A 23511-nucleotide genomic window follows, 5' to 3' on the forward strand; every position below is an offset into this window, starting at 1 on the left:
TAGGATTCTTTATTTATAAATCAAATATTTTCGCAGTTAGAGCATAGAAACCCTGTTTATGACCTTCTAAATACGTTTTTAACATTATTAGAGCCCTCTAGATATGAAATAACACCCTTTAGTCACCATTACACTTGTATTACCCAATATATTAGACAAAATAAGAGAAAATAAGACATATTAGACATTACAAATATCATATTATTATTATTGTACATTTAATTACACACACACACAGTTCTTACACACAACCATTAACCTATAAAAATAGTGCAACTTGTTTGATGAAGATGAAGAGATGCACTGCACAACAAAGAAGACCAAGGTTACTACTCCTCTGAAGGCATGACCTCAGTAGGAGAATCTTCAGGTGGTGCAGTATCTTCAGCAGGTATGTCATTGTCTTCTTCCGCTGAAGGAGTACTAGGAGTAGGCAGTGGGTGTCTGGGTATGCAGCTAAAGAACAGCATGATAGGCAGTTGCTGGAGCTGTCTTTTCATATGCGTGAGGAGGCTTTTGTAGGGTTCTATCACTCCATCAAGTGCATTTCAGAACTGCAATGCACACATCATTTGTCCCATTCACCAATCATGTCCTGTATTGCCTTAATAGTTCTCACGACTTGTGAGAGATGCTCAAGTGTAAGGCCAACTTCCTCCTTCTGACCCCCAGGAACCTCTGGCTGCTCTTCCTCCTCCTCACTCACAGACTTAGTCATCTCCACTAGATCCTCATCAGTTAAGGACACCTGTTCTGGATGATACTCGCCCTCCTCAAGAATCTTCTGGAATGTGTTGTTCATGTAGTCCTCTCCTGTAGGTTGGTCAGCAGAGGCAGCTTCTCCGTGGAGAATGACACTCTTTTTTTATTATTATTATTATTTTATTTTTTATTTTTTAATTGATTAATTTTTGTTACAGATGTTTCTCCTTTTTCCCCCACTGATTCCCCCTCCCCCCCCACCCCTTCCCCAGATTGTTGTCCATGTCCACTGTTCATGCATACATACATATAAGTTCTGTGGTTCATCCCTCCCCCACCTCCCCCCTCTTTAGGGGATTGTCAGTCTGTACCCCGCTTCCGCGTCTCTGGGACTACCCCATTCCTCAAACTGTTATGTTCATTATATTCCACAAATAAGTAAGATCATATGAAACTTGTCTAAGAATGACACTCTTCAAATGATACCTATTCTGGAACTTCTTGAACCAACTCTTGCTCACCGTGAAATCCATGAATGTTGCAGAAGAGGGTGCTGGTTGAGGTTCATCCCCCATAAAGTGCTGATAGAGCTACCTTGCCTTCTCCTGGATGACCAGAGAATCCAACAGAATGTTTCTCTTGTGGCTGTTGCTGATCCAAACAGCTAGGGCAGACTTTGTTTTCACTATGAACTTATCAGGACTTGTCACGACACACTCTGCTTCCTTGTTGAAAGAGACAGTAGCCGTTGCACAGATGTTCTTTTCATCTTTACGAATGAAGCGAATGGTAGACTCATTTAAGTTGTAATGGCAGGCAACCTCCACGATTTTATTGCCATCTTTGATCATATGCAAGAGTTTCACCTTCTCCTGGATGGTAAACATCTTCCTCCAGCCTTAGTTTCATTGTCAGAAGGCTTAGAAGAAGCAGAACATTTAGGAGCCAATATGAGGCTTAGATAAATGTTCTCAGAAATTGCAAACACTTACAAGAGCTAAGATGTTTCCAATGTGTAGCAATGTAGAAGCATGTATGAGAGAAACAAACTTGCATGAGACCGAGACAATTAGTGGCCAGGATAGGAAGAGGATAGGATAGCCAATCACTGAACAGCATCCTCTGATTGGCTTGGTGTCACCACCCCCAATTTTTTGGAGAAAAGTTATTTCCCACACACAAGAAGTGGTCAAGCAGTTGCACCTGGCATTGAAGGATTTGCAGGGGTGCTCAAATACATATGCCTACAGTCAATATGTATAGTAATTTTAAGTGTAATACAGGGGTGTATGATTGACTCAGACAACTGAGTGCGTGCTGTATCATTTTCACTGTCTCGATCAACTTTTTAATGAATATATTTGAAAAAAACACGATAGAGTGAAGCCATAAACATCAAAGTGTAAAGTGGTGAGGGAGGACTGTATTGTGATCAGAGAGGATGCTTGGTATGATTTCAGTCTTCTTAAGTTTACTGAGATTTGTTTTGTAACCTAACATGTGGTCTGCCCTGGAAAATCTTGCATGTGTCCTTGGGGGGGGGGGGGATACACACACACACACACACACACACACACACACACACACACATATATAATTCTATACTATATATATATGTATATATATATATATATTCTGCTGCTTTGGGTAAAATGTTCTAAAAATATAAACTAAATATATTTGGTCTAATGTGTCATTTAAGGTCATTGTTTTCTTGTTAATTGTTTTCCTGCTGATCTATCTATTGATGTCAATGGGATGTGAAAGCCCCCTACTATTACTGCATTACTGTTGACTTCTCCCTTTGTATTGTCAATATTTGCTTTATATATTTAGGTTTTTCTACATTGGGTACATAAATGTTTATAAGGGTTATATCTTCTTGTTAGATTATCCCTTTATCATTATGAAATGTTCCTTTTTGTTTCTTGTTCTAGCCTTTCAGTCTGTGTGTCTTTGTGTGTGTGTTGTTGTTGTTAATCCTTACCCAAGGGTATTTTTTCATTGATTTTTAGATAGAGTGAAAGGGAGGGAGGTGGGGGGAGAGAGAGAGAAACATCAATGTGAGAGAGACACATCAATTGGTTGTCTCTCACACAACCCTGACTGGGGCTGGGGATTGAACCTGCAACATAGGTATGTACCATTGACCAGGAATCGAACCCATGACCTATTGGTCTATGGGCTGAAACTAACTGCTGAGCCAAACCAGCCAGGGCCAGTCTGTATGTCTTTTGATCTGAAAGGGATCTCTTATAGGTAGCATATGTATGGGTCCTGTTTTTCGTTTGTTTTTTTAATTTATACATTCAGCCACCTTATGTCTTTTGATTGGAGCAGTTAAGCCATTTACATTTAAAGTAATTATTGATAGGTGTGTAGTTATTTTCATATTAATATTTTGATCTTTTTATGTTTTTATCTCTTTTTTTTTCTCTTCTTCTTGTTTTTTTTTTTTTTTTTTTTTTTTTTTTGCATTTATCCTCAGAGCGGGAGGGAGAGAGGGGGGAAGAGGGAGAGAGAAACATTGATGTGAGAGAGACACATCGACTGGTTGCCACCCACACAACCCCAACTGGGGCCGGGTACATACTGCAACCAAGGTACGTGCCCTTAGCGGGAACCGAACCTGGGACTCTCTGGTCTGCAGGCTGTGCTCTAACCGCTGAGCCAAACCAGCCAGGGCTCTTCTTCTTCTTAAAGGAGTCAATTTAATATTTTTTGTAATACTGGTTTGGTGGTGATGATTTCTTTAGCTTTTTCTTGTCTGAGAAGTTCTTTATCTGTCCAGTGATAGCCTTGCTGGGTACAGTAATCTTGGTTTCAGGTCCTTGCTTTTTATCACTTTAAATGCTTCATGCCCATACCTTCTGGCCTGCAATATTTCTGTTGAGAAATCAGTTGACAGTCTTATGGGAGCTCCCTTGTAGGTAACTAACTGCTTTTTTCTTGCTACTTTAAAAATTCTCTCTTTGTCTTTAACTTTGGCATTTTAATTATGATGTGTCTTGGTGTGGGCCTCTTTGAGTTCATCTCTTCTGGGACTCTCTTCACTTGCTGGACTTGTATGTCTATTTCTTTCACCAGGTTAGGGAAGTTTCCGTCATTATTTCTTCAAATAGATTCTGAATCTTTTGCTCTTTCTCCTCTCCTTCTGGTAGCCCTATGATGTGCATGTTGATATGCTTGATGTTGTCCCAGAGATTCCTTAAACTGTCCTCACTTTTTTTGGATTTTTTTCTCTTTCTGCTGTTCTGATTAGGTGTTTTTCTGCTTCCTTGTCTTCCAAATTGTTGATTTGATCTTCTGCTTCATCTAATCTGTTCTTGATCCCCTATTATGCATGCTCTACTTCAGTTGTTGTATTCTTCATTTCTTACTGTTTTTTAAAATGGTTTCTAGCTCTTTGTGTAAATTCTCGCTGAGTTTGTTTATTGCCCTAAATTTATTGAGCATCCTTATAACCAGTGTTTTGAACTCTGTATGTGGTAGATTGTTTGCCTTTATTTTGTTTAGCTCCTTTTCCTGGAGTTTTTTTCTGTTCTTTCATTTGGGACATGTTTCTTTGTCTCCAAATTTTGGCTACTTTTGCGTGTGTGTGTGTGTTTTCTATGTATTAGGTAGATCTACTACATATTCCAGTCTTGGCAGGTTGGCCTTATGTAGTAGTTGTCCTGTGGGGCCCAATGGCACAGTCTGCTTGGTCACCTGAGCTGTGTGTTCCAGGGGTGTCCTTTGTGTAGGTTGTAGTTGAGCCTTGATTGCTGCTAGCATATCAGTGGGAGGGATTGACATTTAGGCTGACTGGCTCTGAGGACTAACTGTGTCTATATCAGAGGAACTACTGTGCAGGGGGCTGACCCCACAGAGAGAGATTTGCTTTAGTGAAGTTCTGGTCCCTGCTGAGTCCACCTTTGGGTGTGTCATTAGTGGTGCTAATTTTGTGGTGGTCTGGTGTGATCTGAAGCCAAATACTGCGCATCTTGGTTCTAGGACTTCTTTTGAGGGGCTCAGCTGCTGCCTTGCCCAGGCCAGGGCAACCTGGTAGGAGCTACAAAGTGATTTGTGGTTTTTTAGCTTGGAGGCATGTAGGAGGGCCTGTGCTGTGAACTGAGGCTGGCTGTTACTAGTGCCAGGCTTGGAGCCGCTTAGTACAGGGTATGCTGAGGACAGCTGCTGATTATTTTGGGTTTGTGGATCTTTGAGAGATTTTAGGAAAGTCCACAGAAAGAAACTTGGCAGGCTGCTTGTGAGAGGTAGGGGTTGGTGCTTAGTTGGGTGGGGCAGGGTCTCAGGGAATCATCAGGGTGGGGTGAGCAGGGTTAGTCAGGTTGATGGCAACTCAGATTTGGCACCCACCTGAGCCAGCTGGTTGGACAGAGGGAGAGCTCAGCAAAGGAACAATGTCTTCTGCTAGCACTACTGTCTGGGAGAGAGCTGCCCTTCAAGTCCTTGTCCTGAAGCCAGATAATTCATTTCCTCCCCATATGTCTCTGGTGTTTTTTGAGCTGCTGTCCCTTTGCTGGCACTTAGGGTGAGTGTTTGTGAGAGAGTCAATCTATACTTGAACCCTTTAAGAGGATGCCTGCATCTACAGCAGCCCTTTATCTCACCTGGATGGAATCCCCACGGTTTTTTACAGTCAACTGTAGTGGGGATTCCTCTTCTGGCACAGGTAGTCCAGGCTGGGGAGTTGGTGTGGGGCTGGAACCCCTCACTCCCCAGGGGGAACCTCCACAGTCAAGATATTTCTCCCAATTCTTAACCACCACTCATAGGAGTGGGACCAGCTAATTCTGCTCCTCTGCCCCTTCTACCGGTCTGGATGTAGCTGCTTCTTTTTATTCTTAGTTATAGGAGTTCTGTTCAGTGAGGTGGTTCTCCAGGTTGGTTGTTTTATAATTTAGTTGCAATTTTGATGTGGTTGTGGAAGGAGGTCAGCCCAGTGTTTATACCTACTCTGCAATCTTAATCAGAAGTTTCTTTAAAATAAAACAACACTCTGGGTGAGAGGCAAAACAGATGTGCAGGCCACCAATTTGCAACCTCTGGATGAGATGAGGAATGCTCAGGGAATTGGAGGGTGAGTAGGGTCAGTGTGGCCTAGGGTGGTGTCTCTGGGCAAAAAGAAACTCTCAGTGTCCACTGGGCTTTCCTGACCTGTCCCTCCACACCTGGATCACTAGTGAACGTCTCCCTTTCACCACCTCACCAAAGTGGACGTAGCCATTGCTACCTCCTCCCACAAGTAGTCTACTACTTGGCTCTGGGAAAATTTTTCTATCCTTACAGAGGTCTCCTGGGAAGACCCTACCACTGACCACAAAGAAACCCCACAAAATCAGGGCCTCCAGATCTCTTTCTATAGTCTCTCCTCAGCTGTCCCCTCTAGTGACCTCCAGCCTGTACTGCTTTCTTAGGGTTAGAGCACAGGAAGAGTAGAGAGACTTGGCAGCTGAGCTAGCACCTGGAGACTGGGTTTCTATGCTGCTTTTAAGAGAGCTACAGGAGGAGCCTTGCTGGACAATGCTATGTGATACAGACCCACAGGGACAGGAGAGGGAGCAGCCTAAACAGGGAACAGAGCTGCAGGCAGGTGTGTGAGCTTGAGCATTTTGGGCAGGGAGTCAGTCTGAATAAGCACAGTGGACAGAGTGCCCGGGGTTCATCTGCCTTGGTCTCCTTGGCTGGTATGGCTGGGGACAGGTACAGTGGGAGAGGTGGGTGGTGACGGTGCCTGGGTTTGTAGTCAGGATTCAGGGCAGGCAGGTCTCATCAGGATCTCAGCTAGCTTACCTAGAACAGGATAGTGCAGTTTCAGTATCCTCATCCTCTCTGCGAGAAGAGAGGTCCATTGAGAATGCACTGCAGGAGAAATGTTTAACCTACTTGTAACATACAATGACTTTCAAAGGCTTTAGCAAATCTGTTTTACTTACCAATGTGGGTCCCTATTTACTGAGCTCTCTTAAATCTATTTTCCCAGTCTCAGACCAAATAGAAAACCCCACTCCTTCTCCCACAGTCAAGAGGATGGAGTGGACCGGAGGGTGCTACAGGGCTCTCAGGTCTCTTGTGCAGCACTCTCATCTCTCCCAAGTTGTACCCTCTGCTTTAGCAATGCCTCTCTCAAGTCACTGCATGGCCATCCCACCCATTTTTGGCCCAATGCCCTTATTTCCCACTCCAGATCCTGTTCTGTTCCATCACAAATGAATTCCATTCAGTTCCCTCTTCCTCCCAGAAGCCTTTCCTGTACACTCCAGCTCCAAACTAAAGCCAGTTTAGCCCAGATCAGAAAAGAGCTGAGGGCAGCCTACTCTTCCAGGCTCTGTAATAGATATGAGAAGTGGAAAGGACACTGGACGTGAAGCTATTTGGGCTGGTAGCCTAGTCTGTGCCCCAGACCCACAGGGAACTGAGGGTGGGTTTTAGGAACCTGGGCTAATGCTCCCAGGGGCCTGAGCCCTGAGTTGAAAAAAGTAAGGCCTGAGCCCTGGTAAGCACTGCTCAATTGGCCAAAGGTAAATCTGGTCTCTGGCAATGTCTCTGCTTACAGGGGTTCTAGGTCCCTTGAAGCTAGGAGTGTGGTAACAGAGTGAAGTCTAGATTCAGGTCCTGTTTCTGCACAGATGCCGGTTATTTTGGATAGGATACTACATCTTGCTAAGTCTCCATTTTCTCATGTGTAAAATGGTAATTGTCTCAGTTATTTGGAGGGTTGTTGTAAGGTACGTAAGATAATTTATGTAAAGTGTCTAATGCATCAAATTGTAGGTGTTTCAGAAATAGCAGCTCTTGTGTAGTATAAATAATAAGTAATAACAATCCCAAATCTCCAGCTCCACCAATTTCTGACTGTGCAACTTTGAACAAATCCCTCGTTAGTTCATCAGCTTCCTCACCTCTAAAGATTGTGGTTCATCCATTTATTCAATAGATAATCACTGAGCAACTTATTATGTGCTGGGCAAAACTAAATCTGTCATTTAGTGTTAATTAAAAGACACGGCACAGTGCCTGGCATATTACTAGGTGGTCAATAAACGCCTGTTTTCTTACAGAAGTTCCAGCTGGAGGATGGGAGATAGATGGAAGGCAGCAGGGGACAGGGTGAGGGACAGAAAAAGGGAACTTGGGAGGGGTACCATTGGAGCTTTGGGCCTCCCTTGAATTCCCAGCTCTCCCCTGGCCCTTGTCCCTTCCATTGATAGGGTCCCGCTTTGTCTCTAAGGGTGGAGGATAGTGCTGGGGTGTTGGAATAGTTTGCCCCTCTTTCTGCTCCTTGGTCCCATCAGACTTCTGTAGACCAGATGGTCTGTCCCTTGCCTGTAAAATGGAGATAATGAGGTCTCCTCACTCTCAGACATTGGAGACACTGCAATGTGCCCACCTTGTTCAAGTGTTATCAGCCTGAGGACCCCTCCTCACTCCTCCCATATTCCAGGGTGGTCTCCTCATCAAGCTCACTCCCTGTCTCATGCTCCTGGTTTTTTTCCCAGGGACCACAGGCTGGACTTACCACCACCTTTGGTTTCTCAGCACAGAAGCCCCACACCCCTTTGTTTTGACTTTACCCAGCTGCTGGGCCACATCAGGTCAGACACCCACAGAGGATTTGTGTGTATATGTGTGCACAAGCAACATGAGACCTAGCACTTAGTAGGTCTATAATAAAATCTAATTGAATGAACGCTCCCTCCACAAATGGAGCTCATTCATTCATTCAACAAACATTTATTGAACACATAATCCATTTGGTCAGGCACTGTGTCTAGAGCCATTAACAGTAGCCAAGCAGCCCTGGCCAGTTTGGCTCAGTGGTTAGAGCATTGGCCTGTGAACCAAAGGGTTGCAGGTTCGATTCCTTGTCAAGAGCATGTACCTGGGTTGCAGGTTCGATATCTGACCCCTGTTGGGGTCATGCGGGAGGCAACCAATTGATGTGTCTCTCTCACATCAGTGTTTCTCTCTCTCTCCTTCCTTCCCTTCCACTCTATCTAAAAATCAGTGGAAAAATATCCTTGGGTGGGGATTAACAACAACAACCACAGCAAAATAGTAGCCAAGCTTTCCAAAGACTGAATGGCATTCATAGGTTTCCTGCTTCCCACATCCCACCAAAGGCCCATCTGGATCTCAGACCCCAGCTGCTCCCTCACCCCCAAAGACCAAGGCATTGCCTCCACCATGGATATGACCATAGCATATGTTTGAGTGCCAAGTCACTGAGTTTGGGACCAATCCTGGTGCTATACCTATCCTGTGTCCTTAGGCAACTTATTATCTTCTGAGAGCCTCAGTTTCCTCAACACGAAAACAGGTATAATTGTTTATCTCATATTTGCTGAGAGAAATAAATGCAACAAGACATGTGCTTAAGACCTACCCAGTGCCTACTACGTGCTCAGTGAATGTGAGCTATTATGATTATGACTCCTCTGTCACAGCACCCCTCTGCTTCCTCCACAGCACTGGTTGTCACAAGCCTGAGCTCACAGTAGGTGGTCAGTAAAATAAGACTTCCTGGAAACAGGGGGATCTGATGGGACATTCTGGGTGAGGAAACCCAGAAAAGGGCAGAGGGTTGGAGGTGGTGAGGAGCAGTGAGGGACTGTACCAGGCAGGTCTGGAGGGAGTCCCGAGATGGCTGTGTCTGCCGCCAGGACAGGGAACTCACTACTCGGAAGTAGTGTATTTCATGCTTAACAGCTCTGACAGTCACAGTTCTTTGCAGAGGGACCACATTCTGCCTTTCAAGTCATAAGAAAGCCACGGGGATCCGCCCCACTGTCAGTGAGGCCCAGACTGGGTATGGCAGAAACACAAGGGCAGCCAAGTACTTTTTGGGCCTTTGAGAACCTATACCCTCTTCATACCCACTTTCCCCACCTCCAGGGCACCCTGACACTATGGCCCCAGTTGAGGCAAGTTGCCAGGTGGTGGATGTTAGCCATGGCCATATGCAATCGTACAGAGCAGAGTGGGGTGGGTCTCCCAGGACAGGACAATACTTTCCCTAGAGTTCTGTTTCTTCCTGGTGAAATGGGTGCTCTCTGCAGATATCTTTTCCTTGACTATTGTAAAGCTGGGAGACTGTAAGTCTACAAACAATCTTGCCATTGGAGAGCAAAAACTAGTTCCAAAGTTAGGTGTGCCCATACCTGGGCAGGGCCCGCCCCTCTACACTGTCAGGCAGGGAAGGACCCAGCCAGCCATCCCTTAGGGGAGCCCCTGGCATGCATCCTTTGAGCCAGGGTCCTATCACTAATCAACACCACTGTCCAAGAGTGTCCTGAGGCTGATGGAGGTGCTCAGACCTCTTGCTCTCAGGCCTGGGCAAGAACAGCTAGCCTCCACCCTCTACCCTGAATTTCCACCCTGGAGGCTGCACCTTGGCTGGCTCTTTAGGGCTTGAGAAGACACCCCAACACTGCAGAGCAGGCCTCCCAGGCCTGGCCTATCTCATCCTGATGGCATCCCCCGCATCTGCTCCAGACTGGCCAGCAGTCTCTGTCTCCCCACCCTGGCACTGGACAGCATCTCTTTTGCCAGGCTCTCCTGGGCACCCATGGGTGGAGCAGAGACCCCTCCTGACAGTCCCTGGAAGGCTGTAGATCTGCCTGCATTGAACGTGCAGCAGGGAGGCCCTGAGCGGTGACATCCTTGCACTGCCATCTGAGCACATGGGAGACCAGCAAGCTGTGGCCCAGCAAGTTTCCAGTTGATGGCAGTGGCTTCTTTTCCACCCCACTCAGGGCTCCTGGCCTGGAAAACACTGGAATCTGAGTTGGAGTCCCACTGACCACAATATACACCCAGCGACTTGGCGTTTACCACGTGATTTCAGTCACCATCTTGTCGAAGCCCCACAGCAGTGGTGAGGTAGGTGAACACTATCAGGCCCATTTCATAGATGACACAGATGGTCAGAGAGACAAATGGACTTTCCCAAGGTCACATACTACTAGATAGCAGAGCCAGGTATAGAATAAACCACATGCTCATGGGGGCAGGGTGGCACAGGCTCTGTGACCTCGGGACAGTTACTTAACCTCTCTGAACCTAAGTCTTCTCATTTGATAAATGGGGATAGCAATAGTTCCTGTCTTGTCAGGTGACTATGAAAATTAAATCAGATTATGTTATAAAACGTATTTGGCACAGTAGCAGCATAGAGATCTGCTCAGTAAATGTGAGCAATGGTTGGGATTGTTAGCCCGAGGATATTCAGATGCTGTCTCTATATGGACCACGCCTCAGCTGAAGCCCTGGTACCTCTAGGTTCCCATCTTGTCTCTGTTGGTGTCATTCATAACCTGCCAAAGTGGACGCAGGGTCACAGTGTGGAGGAGCAATGGCAGAGCAGGGCCATTGGATTCCTCTCTGGGGCTGCCTGCCTGCTGACTGGGGTCAGGGGTCTGTCTCTGGCCCGTGGTGGCTGCTGTTTTCTCACATGGATCTCAGTCATGCTTAGGGCAGAGTCAGGCGCTGGCTGAAGCTCTGCTGTGAATCTTTGATCCCTAGAGAGCAAGGCTGAGCATGGAGCAGAAAGGTCTAGGAGTGGTCCAGGTTCTCCAAACCCTTGTGAGTCCAGCCTGGTCCTCCAGGGTCTGCAAGCCCGGGTCCCCAGCATGCAGGCCGTACTCCTGGGAGCAGCTTGCTCCTTCTCTGTGTCCTGGGCAACCCTGAGATGGGTGTTGGGGGGTAGGGTTGTATATATCCAGGTAAGTTTACCTTTGGGAAGGAGAGGCAAAGTCTGCCTCAGAGTAGAAGGCAAGTAACCCTTAGCCCAGCTAGAGTGATGCCACCCCCAGGCCCTCAGTCCTATGGTCTCCTGCACATCATACTGTTAGTCCTGGCTTTGGACACTGCTCCTTGAGAGCCTGCCTCTTGTGGATGAACGCTCCCAGGACATGGTCCTGGCCACCAGCCAGGCTCAAGAGGAGTCCCAGGTTAGACCTACCCCACCTAATGTACCTACCTTGGACACCCCCTTCAGGACCCCTGCAGAGAGAAGACAAGGCAAGAGGTTCTAGGCATACTTCCTGGGACCTAGGAGGGAAGTAGGCATCTCTGTGCCTAATATGAGCTCCGGAGAAAGCTTTGGGGCTTGTGGGGCTGGATGCTCAGCATTTTTAAATTTTATTATGACTGCGTTTGTGTGTGTGTGTGTGTGTGTGTGTGTGTGTGTGTGTGCGCGTGCCCCCTGTTCCCTCCCTGGTCCCTAGTTTTTCCCCTTGGCTTTCTGTCTGGTGGCCGTGTAGGGAAGCACTGTCTGCGTGCTCTTGTCTGACACCGTTTGGGTGCTGCTGTTCCTCGTGACCCTTCGGGTCTGCTCAGGGGCCAAGGTGGGGCCTGAGCATCGGCCAGTCAGTGGAGAACGCCTCGGCTGGTTGGGGGCCAGGGAGGTCTTGAGGGGACCCACATGGGCCTCAGTACGGGGAGGCTCTGGAGACAGGCCCACCTCCTCTTCTGCGGCTGCCTCCTCGTCATCCCCCTCCTCATCATCACAGCACAAAGCATGGTAGAGCACTTTGTCACTGAACCGCACTCTCTCTCGTGTGCCTGGGGTCCGCTGGGGCAGTTGGCCCTTGACAGGGCCTGTGCTGAAGGCCTCCTCACTGGAAGAGTCTGGGGTCTCCACCTGTGGCCCATTAGGGATGGGCATGCCACCGTTCATGAGTCGGTAGTCAGAACCAGCCCCTGGTCGTGCCGGCTCAGGGCCATCCATGGAGTCTGAAGGGGTGGAGACATCCAGGAAGGAGCAGAATTCCCAGCTGTCTGAGAGGATGTCGGCTGTCATGAAGTCCAGGTGTCCCAGGTCAAAGGGGCCACCTACACCGGCCTTGTCACTGCTGGAGGTGCTGCTCACAGTGGCCGTGGTCCAGTCATCTGGCTCCAGTTCAAAGTCAAAGTCTGAGGTTAGCTTATCTATCTGGCTCACCACCTGTCCAGGGAAGGGAAGAAGCATGAGAGGCGCCCGGCTGGCACATGGCATCACTGAGGTTGAGCACGCTGCCCCCACCCTGCCACATCCCCCAGCTGATGACCCAGGATGGTGACTGGACTTGAGGCCTCAGGGTTGTTTGCCCTGTGGAGGGCCCCACCTAGACCAGGGTGAACAGAGCTTGTTCCAGACATTCCAGCTTTCCACTCCGCAGTCTCAGGTGGAAGGGGTACTCCCTTCCAGCCCTGCACGCCAACCATCCACACCCCTCCCCCCAAGAGCCTGCTGCTGTTCTGGGCGCAGCTCTGGTGCTGCAGAGTGTGAGCTTCCTCTGACTGAGAGGGGCTATTTAAAGAGGGTGGTTACCAGAGGGAGGAGGGGTGGGGGTAGAAAAGGGTAAGGGGGCAAATATATGGCGATGAAAGATGATTTGACTTTCGGTAGTGGGCACAGAGTGCAATGTACAAATCATGTATCATAGAAATGTACACTCGAAACCTATATGACCCTACTGACCAGTGTCATCCCAATAAACTTAATAAAATAATAACATTAAAATAAAAAAATAGTAAAGAGGGCCGAGAGACACCGGCAAGTCCACTGAGTGGTGAGGAGAAAAGGATATGGGGTGGCCGTGAGGAAGCATCCTGGCCTGGCCTATGCAGCTGGTCAGTGACCGTCTCCCAAGAGTCTCCACCACCTCACCCCACACATGCTGGAGCCTTCTCCCGCCTTCCTTTCCCTGGCCTCTGATGCCTGGAGATCAATCCTGGCTTGTTGGGCAATGAATAAAACAGGCATTACTTGGTAAGCAATAAAAAAACAAAAATCCATCCATCCTGGGCCCAGAGGGGCCTGTTAAATGCACTTGGGGTGGCAGGGGATACAGTTCAGCTGTGAGGTCACTGCAACCTGCCCACCTGACAAAGACTAAAGCTCTGACTCCATGCAGGCAGCCCTGCTTCAGGACATCCCCTGGCCTAGGCCGCTGTCGGCTCAGGACTCAGGGACTAAGATGGGGAGGGAAAAAGGGAAACCCAATCTGAGATATAGGGAGAGGACAGTCAAGAGGAGGAGAGAGGCTTCAGGCCAAAAACAAAAATAGTAAAACATCAAAAGCAAAGCAGAGGAACCAAGAGACACCGAGACAAAGCCTGTGCAGTGAGTCACCAAGCCCCGAGCCCTTCCGGTGCCTCTCCAGTGTTCTTACCTGGAGTCAGAGCAGTCAGCTAATTGATTACCTAATGAAGTTGCTAATCAACAAAACTTGACTGAAGACTACTGCTGTTCAGGGATGTGCTAGGTGTTTGGTGAGGACTGGGAGTGAGGAGTGCCCCGAAGCGAAAGAGAAAGCAAAGACAAAAATGAGGGGTCAGAAGAAGTCAGGGTCACTGGGATGTCTGCTTGGGTAGGGGACAGGGGGTCCCATGCAGGTGACCTGGTCAGTCAATTTCCCATTTAGATCTCAGTTTCTCAATCTGTAAATGGGGAGTTGGATGAACTTGTTGATCTCCAAGTTTCCTTTCATAGCTGACATTCTAGGAGTGACCGAAGAAGCTGTTTTGGGGTGTTGATGCCTAGGGATGCCCCATGGCCCCAGTCAAGAGTGGCTAGGCTAGAACCTGCAGAAGAACTGGGGGAGTCAAGACACCTGAGTTCCAGACCCAGACACTGCTTTGTATGTTATTGAGTAAGTCACATAACTTCTCTGGACCTCAAGTCGGCCTGATAGCCCCAGTCCTGCCAATCTCACCACAGCTTCACAAGGAACAGTGATCAGGGCAGTGAAGGGGTTCCGTGGGACATTGGTCATAAAAGTGACATTACCTCCGATCTCTGAGCACCTACTGTGTGTCATATTTTCCACCTATGAAATCATCATCTCTTGAGATCATAGATAATGGACCTGAGGCTCCAGTCACTGGGGAAGCTGAGGTTCCTGCCTTCGCTGTGCCCCTGCAAGACTGCACACTGCGGAGTGCTCCTGGGACTTCTGGGCTTGGGCAGGCAATGGGCACAGGGCCCCGCCCTCCCATCTGGCCACCTCTGCTTATGTCTTCCACTCCAATGCCTTCCCCAGAAGGGCACATTCCCCAGAAGCCCTTGCTCAACCCAAGCTACACCTGAGGGCTGGTGGGGACCCTGGCCTAGAGTAGGGGCGCTCAAACCGGAGTGTGTGTCAGCCCGCACCCCAGAGTTTCTGATTCAGTAGGTTCTGGGTAAGGTTTGAGGAGGTGTAGATCTAACAGGCTTCCCTGTGCTGCTGCTATTAGTCTGGGGACAAACTTTGAGAACCAGTGGCCTAGGGGCCTGGGATTTAAGCTGATGAAGAAATGGCACCTCCAGGACATTGCTGCTCTCAGGGGTGACCTTGCACCTCTGGGCAGCCAAGCCCTCCAATTAGACCCCTGATCAAGCTGCTGAGAGCCTGCTGCTGCGTACAGGAGGCATAGGAGCACTAGCAGGAATCTGGAGCTAAATTACTGCTGTGATGGCAGAGTTGGCTGAGACCAGGCCAGGCCTAGGAGCTGGGCTGTTAACATCTTGTGAGGAGGATCCAGGGAGCACAGGGAAGGATCCCTGAAGCCTTCAGGCCTAAACACACTCTCCCCATCCAAGAGGCCCTTACCAAACACCTTCTCAGGTGGCCTTCACATTCAGGCCCTTCCCCTTCTCCCTGAGAACACCCTCTCTGGCTCCACCCTGGGGTGTAGAGGGAAGTAACAGAGGGAAGCCTAGGTTCAAGCCTCAGGTGTGGCTTTCCCCTCTCGTCTTGTTTTCCTCCCCAGCCAAGTGGGATGATGCTCTTCTCCTCACCCTGTTGATGGGAATTTAATAGATATGAGTGTGTAGTAAACCGCAGAGCCAGCACACCCAAGACCAGAGAACCTGGACTCCAGAGCTACACCTAGGATCCTGGTATCGCGGCTTAACAGATTTATGACCTTAGTCAAGTTACTCAATGTCTCTGCGTAAGTTTCTTCAGCAACGGAGAATTCTAGCAGTATCTACTTGTTAAGTTGTTGTGATACTTTAATGACTTGATGCACAGAAAGCGTGTAGAACAATATCCACCATGTACCACTGGGCACTGACATGTGACCAGGCCCCTCGCACCAGACCCAAGAACTGATGGAATGACACTCTGATGGGGATCTTTCCTATGGCAGAATAACGGGACATGTTGGGCCTTTCAAACCCCAACACATGGGTGGCACCTATGTCCCCTCAAGTAGGACTATTTCCAGATGGAACAGAAGCAGAAGAGGTTCTAAAGGCCAAATGATTGAGGCTCACAGGCAAATCTGGCCCAGTGCATTAGGTGGGACAGGTCAAACCCACCTGATAAATGACATAAGTGAGAATCAGAAAAGGAAGTGAGGTACCAAGGGTATCTAGATTGTATGCAGAGCCTGGTCAGTCATAACTCTGCTGCCTGTCTCTGGTGCCTCATGTCATGGGGTCAATAGGAGGACAGGCGTGGGCAGGCCCCATGCAACCTGCCTTTCTCCTTTGGATATCTTGAAATCTGTGATTTCTCCTTGAGATTTAATAATCATTATGCCTGCATGTAATTTGAGATTGTCTTAGAGTACAGGGAAAATAATTATATACACAGAAAAAAAGAGAGGGGGAGAGGGAGAATGGAGAGAGAAATGAAACAAAAAAATCACAGAATCATAGTACCTCAAAGCCAGAAGGGACTGGAGACACAGTTGAGTCTACTCTTCTTACTGTGCTTACTGATAGGGAAACTGAGACCCAGAGACTGGAAGGAGCTGAGCCGAGAACAGAAGTCAGGAGTCCTGGCTCCTGGGCCTGATCCCTTAAGAACATGAATTACCTGCTCACGATGGGGCAAAAGGGAACACTTGAGAGGAAGGAAAGGGCTGAGTGCTGAGACAGAATCCTCTGTGGGTCCCAGGTCCTGACCGAACTCCTGTCCTGGGACAGCCTCAGCTCCCCGTATCTGAACCACTGTATCCACACTCTTCTAATCTTCCCACTGGCAGCAGCTTCCTATCCAGCTCCTGCTGCACCCTGTATCCGGGTAATTTCCTAATCAGCCAAGAGGACCATGGCACCCTTCTACTTCCAGCACTCCCATGCTCCCCAAACTCCTGAGCCTCTGAATACCACCCCACACCAAAGCTGGCCAACTGCCCTTTGCTTTCCACCGAACCAGGCCTGCCCCTCCCCACCCCTACACACACATCCCCCTGAGCTTACCTCTGCCTCGGGGCCTCAACTGAATGCCTCACTCCTTTTTACTCACCCCATCTCCGTTCCACCGGGAAGTCTTCCTTGGTCCCAACTTCAGGACAGGATTCCTATGAAAGGCTCTCAAAGCACCCCAAACCTTTCCTTAAAATATTATCCAGTATTTATTACTGCTACAATGTTTTGAACATAAAGGTTATAATGTGGATGTCCTCTCCCCAGAAGGAGTGTGCCCCCAATTTGATGCAGGGATTAGTACATTTTTTACAAACACAGTTGTTGAATGAGATGAGTTGAGACATCTTGATAAACTTTGCTGGGGGGTTCTTTTCTGAGAAAGTGTTTCATGATCCTGGACACCTCAAGATTGCCTGCCCAGGCCGAGCTGCCTCTCCAAGAAAAGCATTGGATGTGTTCCATAAAACCCTAGAGCCAGGACTGAGGACTGGGGCGTCCTACAACCGCTATTCCCTGTCTTCCCCCTCACCTCGGGCCCTTCACTTTTCATGACAAGTTGCTACCTTCTTTCCTCCTGCCCAGCTCCCCAGGCAGCTGGTTACATAACTAGGGATTCTGCATTATTTATGACCACTGATTATTTTTTAATTCTGTAATTACGTTATTTTGGTGTTGGGGAGGGGGAGTGAGTTGAACATGATTCATGACTCTTATCCTGCAATTTGGCCTAATTGGCCCCGGAGCTTGGTGAATCTGTCCGGAGGAGGAGGACACAAAGGGAAAAGGGATGTGAGAAAAAAAAAAAGAAGAAAAACTCCGTACAATTCTTGCTGAGCTGTGGGTGATGGAGCTGACCCACTTTGGCACAGCTCTGTGGTCCCCAGCCTCTCCTGCTCCAGCTGCTTCCTGGCTGGACCACATTTATCTCAAGCTGTATGGTGGCTTTCCAGGCTACCTCATACACAGCACCTTGCTCATGGGATGGCACAATTGCCATGTGCCTGATCCCCAAGAAAATCAGGCAGAGGGATCTCCACTGCCACTCTAGGCTGCAAAAAGGTTGGAACACCTCCATTCTCCTGAGGTGTTCAGGCTAAGGTGTGCAATTGTGCCCAACAGCCAGTGATGATGTGAGTGATACCAGTGGTCAACATAAGAACATTCTGAGCCCCATGCTGAGCATCATCTTGGGGTGGGGGAACCAAGGAGGAGGACGAGGCCAAGTACCTACTCAAGGTAAGGTCAACATCTAGGGGGGCCAAGGACAACGTTCTTTACCCTTGCCCTTGGGGGCTCCTGATTGGTAGGGAACAGGGAGAGCAGTGGGGAGGCAGATTTCAACCCAGAAACACAAGGAGATTCCTGGAGAGCATGTGGGATTCTCACTGAGGGCAAAATCCAAATTCTGTACTGTGGCCCGCAGGCTCCCTTCCTCCTAGTTCACTCCCCTCCAACTGCATCAGCTTCCTTGCTGATCCTGACCATGCCAAGCACACTCCTTCCTCAGGACCTTTGCACTGGCTGTCCCCTTGCTTGGAGGCTCATTTCCAGATATCCATTTGACTGGTACCCTCACTTCCTTTGGGTCTCTGTTCATAAGTGATCTTATTGGAGACCTGCTTCCCACCCCCATCACTATCACCTTTCCCCACCAGAAGAGGGTAGGACTGCCTACTGTAGGGCCCTGGCTCTGACCTCCCTGATCATGGCTAAGAGGCCAATGTGAGTCCAAAAGAATAAGGCCTTACATGGAGCTGAGGAACAGGTCAATGCTAGAATATTTCACCAATAATATCTAACAGATATGAATTTAGTTTTGTGCCCATCACTGTGCTAAGTACATTGTACATAATATCGCATTTAATCCTCACAACTACCCTAGAGCTGGTGAAGGAGAGGAGGCATACAATTCTGTATCCTCATTTTAGAGATGCAAAACAAAAGCACAGAGTGGTAAAGTAACTTCCCTAAGTTCACACAGCTAGGAAGGGGGTGGAGCTCAGATGTGAACCAGAGACATCTGGCTGCAGAGCCCAAGCTCAGCCCCTAGGCTGTGCTGCTTCTCCAAATTAAGATCCACAGAATTCTGAAGAGCTCAGAGAGCTTGCTGGGATTGGCCTGGCACCCTGGAGTACTGGGGAACCTAGGAGAGATGAAGGCTAATTAATTATTGACTGTCACATCCCTCTGCAGCACAATTTTTGCTTTCAAGACACTTTTACACTCCTCACCTCACTTAGTCCATAAAGCTATTTTCCCCACCCAGGGGGCATAACTTGCCCCCTATCTCCCTGGGGTGCCAGCGGCAGAGCTGCAACAGTTTTGGTATCCAGGGGGAGATATGGAAGAGGGAACTCCAAATACTTTAGGGGTGTGAGTAGGTGTTGGTCCTCCCCAATAAATCCTTGTAGGATCACTGAGGTGTGGATTGTCATCATCTCTATTTCAGAGAGAAGCAGACTGAGGCTTGGGGCCTGGGGAGCAGTGCTTTAGTGCTTCTCACCTTTCTATGAATGTCAAGCTGTATGCTCAAGAGGATGAGGAGGCTCTGCCATGATCCATGGTATCTGGGGAAGGGAGCAGCGATGGAGAAGGAGGAGGATAGCAGAGGAGATATCACTAAACCTTTCCTCCCTGTGCTGCTCCCTGGCAGTCTTGTATGTGAATCCTGGTTTCACATCTAAGTGCTTTGTCCTCCTGAGACCAGAACCCAGCTGGTGAACTCAGCTGGTGCTGCCTGGAGAGCGGAGTATGATAAGGGAACCCTCTCAACATTGGGCCTACCCATGCCCCCACTGAAAAATGCCACACAAAGTGACTGAGGAGAGCCAGGCAGACCCAGCTTTACAGTCCCTTTGGAGAACCAAGAGCCAAGATCACAGGTTCCCAGAGGCAGGGGTAGGGTGGGGTGAGGTGGGCATAACCCTTTATCCCAAACTCAGGGCCAGGTGCCCCTAAGTGGTCACCCCATTTCTGTCACATCCCTCAGAGGAATGGCATCTCCTCTTCTGCCTGGGCCTCTGGGGGCCTCACCTACCTTCCCCAATACTCTCCTTTGCCCATCACTCCATCTCCAGACCATGCCTGGGGGATGGGGGAGTTCTGAGGCCTGTCCCCCTTCCCAGCTGGGTGCCATTGGCAGCAGGCAGGTGGTGGCCTATGGGGTAGATTCTGGTTGCCATAGCAACCTGCCAAAGTCTTGGGTGGAGGCACAAGGCTTATAGAGGGTATGGGGGGAGGGGACTCATCTTTCTCTGTCCTGGCTCAGGCCTCTGGGCTGCACAGAACATGAACCTGAAGCTCTGCTGTTTAGGATATGGGAGTGGGTGTGTGTGTGCTGAGAAGGGAGGGAGGGGATATCTCAAAGATGTGCAAATAAATCCTAGTATTTCTGATCTTTTCTGCTTTACTCACTAAAGGGCACCTTCTCAGAGTATCACAGCATGAGCATAAGGTATCATCTCTAGCAGGTTCCTAACAAAATGCAAAGAGGTCGCCCATTAGCTAACCTGCTAAAGCCCTAGAGTAGGCATCAGGACCTGAGTTCTACTGAATGCCTCTGGTAGGCTCTGTGACCTTCAATAAGCCCCTATCCCTCTCTGGGCCTCAATTTCTTCAACATTAAATGAACAGGGCTGGTCTGGATGACCTGTGAGATGCCTTTAAGCTCTAGATGCGTCTGCTGGGAGTGGGGTGGGGGAGAGCAGATGCCTGCAAGATGCACAGCTGGTCAGTAGGGAGTAGGCTCTGTGCTCTATCAAAACGGACTCCCAGGCTTAGAGTCAATTCTGGTTCTTTCTGGTTGGGCCTGCTTGGCATAGATACCATGCCCCTGCTCAAGACTGAGACTCTGGACAGTTCCCATGACTCTAATGGAAACACAGAACATCTAAAATAGATGTAGGGTGTAGGGAGGGATGAAGAGGGAATGGTAGTCCTTTGGACCAATGAGGTTGAGGGAGGAGGGGTTATTCATGGGCACTGACCACCAAGCATTCCCCAGACATGCTCTGCCCAGAGCCTGGCCAGTCCAGGCAAAAGTACCAACACCTTTCTCTACCTGTAGCAACAGCCATTCATGCCCCTGAGGAAAAACTTCCTGCCTGGCAGGCTCTGTGAGGCTGACTCTGGGCAGAGGGGCTGCCTTGCCCAACCTCAATTCCTGTCCCGAATCACTCTGGACAGAGCTCCCTTCAAACACCTCCTGTTCCTTGGCTCTTGGGCCAGGCTAGAAGGTCACTTTGCCAGTCTGGACTTGGTACCCACTATCACCCCCTCTCCCCAATCTTCCTAGAACCCCCCAGCTCCCTGCACAGCTGGCTGGGAGAGCCTGAGCCCATAACTCCAATTCAATCACTCTCCCTGACATCTCTGCAGGGGCACTAGTTACAAGGAGTTGAAATTTGCCTAAAGCCCACCTGGCTGGCATAATGGTACCCAGTGGGCAAATTCAGGCCAGTGGCTCAGAACGCTGGTCATGCATTTTGGGCTTGAACACAGCCCAGGGGGCAGGGCCGAGGACATGTGTACTTCATTACCCCAGCAATGTGAGAAGCAGTAATTAAACCGGGCTCCACTTAGAAAGACAGAGAGGGACATACATCCTAGGCTCTCTAGGTGACTTTTCAGCCTTGGCAAAAAACATTCAGAACTGTGGGATGAAGATACATCCCTTTAGAGGAGATTCCTGCCCCAGTCAATGTACACAGTAACTCCAATACCCACTAGCAGCCCTCCAGACTCATTCCTACCTCAGGGTAGGAAGAGGGCTGGCTCTTATTTTTTCAGGACCTAGGGTTCTGTAATATCTTGGGGATTCTCTGAGCTGGGCCCCAAGCAGTTGGGACTGCCTCATTAGAGCCATTTACACTCTCCCAGGGCTCCTTGTGACCAGCTCAGAACCTGGGAGGCAGATGGTGAGGTCAAAGGTCAGCTTGGGCTCCAGAGGATTGTTATCCCATGAAGAGGTTATGGTGGGACTCAATCCTTACTGGTCACCTTGGCAGCTCTGAGTCCTAACCACAGAGCCATGGGCCCATGACATGCTGCTCAAGCAGTCTCTGCAACACTGACACCCATCTCCCCACCTCCCAGCTCTGGGTTATTGTGGGATTTTTAACAGAGCAGATTTGGGGAAAGGAGAAGTAGGTAGGCAGCAGAGTGGCACACGTGCACACAGCTTCAGGCGGGCATGCGCGCATGCACACGCGCACACACACACAGAAACATACATGTGAGAGTATGTTCTTGTGCCAGGCCCAGAAAAACTGGCCTCTCACTCACCTCCCTGAGCTCCTTGGCCACCTCCTTGAGCTCCCACAAGATGCCCTCGAGCTGCCCGATCACCATCTTCATGCGCTGTCGAATCCGTTCGCGCTCGCCACCACTGCTGGGGTCGTCACTGGGCTGTCCGAGGTCTGGGGTGCCCCGAATGTTCATCCTTCACCACGTGGCTGCAGGCCTGCCCATACTCCCCCCAGCCAGGCACACACTGTGTCTGCCTCCACAGAGCCCCCCTCGGCCAGGCAGAACTCCACATTTTAACGGCCCCCCAGCCCACCCTGGCCTTGGGTGGCCCTCACCCAGCCCCTGATCCCTTCCACCCCACCTCCTTTGCCTGGATGGGGAATGGGACACCCAGAGTGAGACAGAGAATGACACAAGGGGTCAAGGTGAGGGCACAAGAGGACAGGGGGAGGGGCCTTGGATCTCGGGTGGGGCCTCCAGAACTTGAAGTGCCTATAGGTGGGCTGGGCGGATGTCTGGCTGAGCCTGGACACAGAGGCAGGGGGATGACTCTGCAGACACTAAGGGTAAGAGATGCCCTTGGGATTGGGAAAAGCAGCAAGCAATTCCCTCAAAATTCTTGGGCAGTTGCAAAGGCAGAGGTCTCTGGGTGCAACTGACACCTGCAGAAGGACTGTGGCTGGGGTCTTCCAGATGTGAAGGTGGCTCCAGATGTGGGCAGCTCTGGGAAGGGAGCAGGACTGAAGGAGGGCAGCCCCCTGCAGAGAGAGCAAGCCTGGCATCAGCCCTCCCAGGCTGCAGCACCAGCCGGCAATGCTGCTGCCTCCCTCCTCTCCCAGCCTGCACCCTTTTTCGCTGGGGATTTAAAATTTTTTGTGTGTGTGTGGGGAGGGGTGGTGGAGGCAGGTGGGCTACAGCATAGCCCCTTTTTGAGAAGGAAGAGAGCCCCTGCATTAGAGGCAAAAGTCTTCAGCCCGCGATGGTGCACCGAGCCCCAGGTCCCTCCAACACCCCTCCCCAGCCAGGCCTTGCCCCGCAGCTTTACCAGAGGGTCTCTCTAATCTTCTGTCCTACCTGGTAGTGCCCCCAGGGTGCCCTCGTTCCTAGCAGACCCTTCCTTTCCCAGCCCCGCCTTCCCTCAGAGCCCCATTCGGCTCCTAGACTCACCGAGGGTGGGGGCACCGGCCTGCCTTCCGAGCAGCGTCGGGGGCCAAGCCCCAAGATGAGGTTGGGGGGCCCCCCAGGCTCCCTAGGGCGGGCTTCTCTCTCTGGACCCTTCGGCCCCGGGCCTCAGGGAGGTGCTCAGAGCCGCCCAGGGAGACATCTGGGCGGTGGGAGGGGGCGGTGCCTCCGCGCTTCCAGAAAGGGGGCAGGAAAATTTCCCCCAACCCTCGCCGGGCCCCGAGTGAGGGTCCGGCGGCTCTGAGACTCTC

General features: G+C 49.8%; 1 protein-coding gene across 1 annotated transcript; it reads right to left on the reverse strand.

The window, feature by feature from the left end:
* Positions 1-11929: 11929 nt before the first annotated feature.
* Positions 11930-22307, reverse strand: INSYN1 (inhibitory synaptic factor 1). Its single transcript, XM_036281917.1, has 2 exons — positions 22115-22307; positions 11930-12652 (listed from the first exon to the last, which is right to left on the reverse strand). Exons 1-2 carry the CDS (start codon positions 22268-22270, stop codon positions 11930-11932), a joined length of 879 nt encoding a protein of 292 aa, XP_036137810.1. The 5' UTR covers positions 22271-22307.
* Between the last annotated feature and the right edge of the window lie 1204 nt (positions 22308-23511).

This window comes from Molossus molossus, unplaced genomic scaffold, assembly GCF_014108415.1.
Source record: "Molossus molossus isolate mMolMol1 unplaced genomic scaffold, mMolMol1.p scaffold_m16_p_1, whole genome shotgun sequence".
Lineage (NCBI taxonomy): Eukaryota > Metazoa > Chordata > Mammalia > Chiroptera > Molossidae > Molossus > Molossus molossus.

Bases quoted from the DNA above. Each gene is read 5' to 3' on its own strand.
- INSYN1 (XM_036281917.1), bottom strand. From the start codon at position 22,270: ATGAACATTCGGGGCACCCCAGACCTCGGACAGCCCAGTGACGACCCC. The intron at 12,653-22,114 runs GTGAGTGAGAGG...TTCCCTGGACAG, and splicing joins TGGCCAAGGAGCTCAGGGAG to GTGGTGAGCCAGATAGATAA.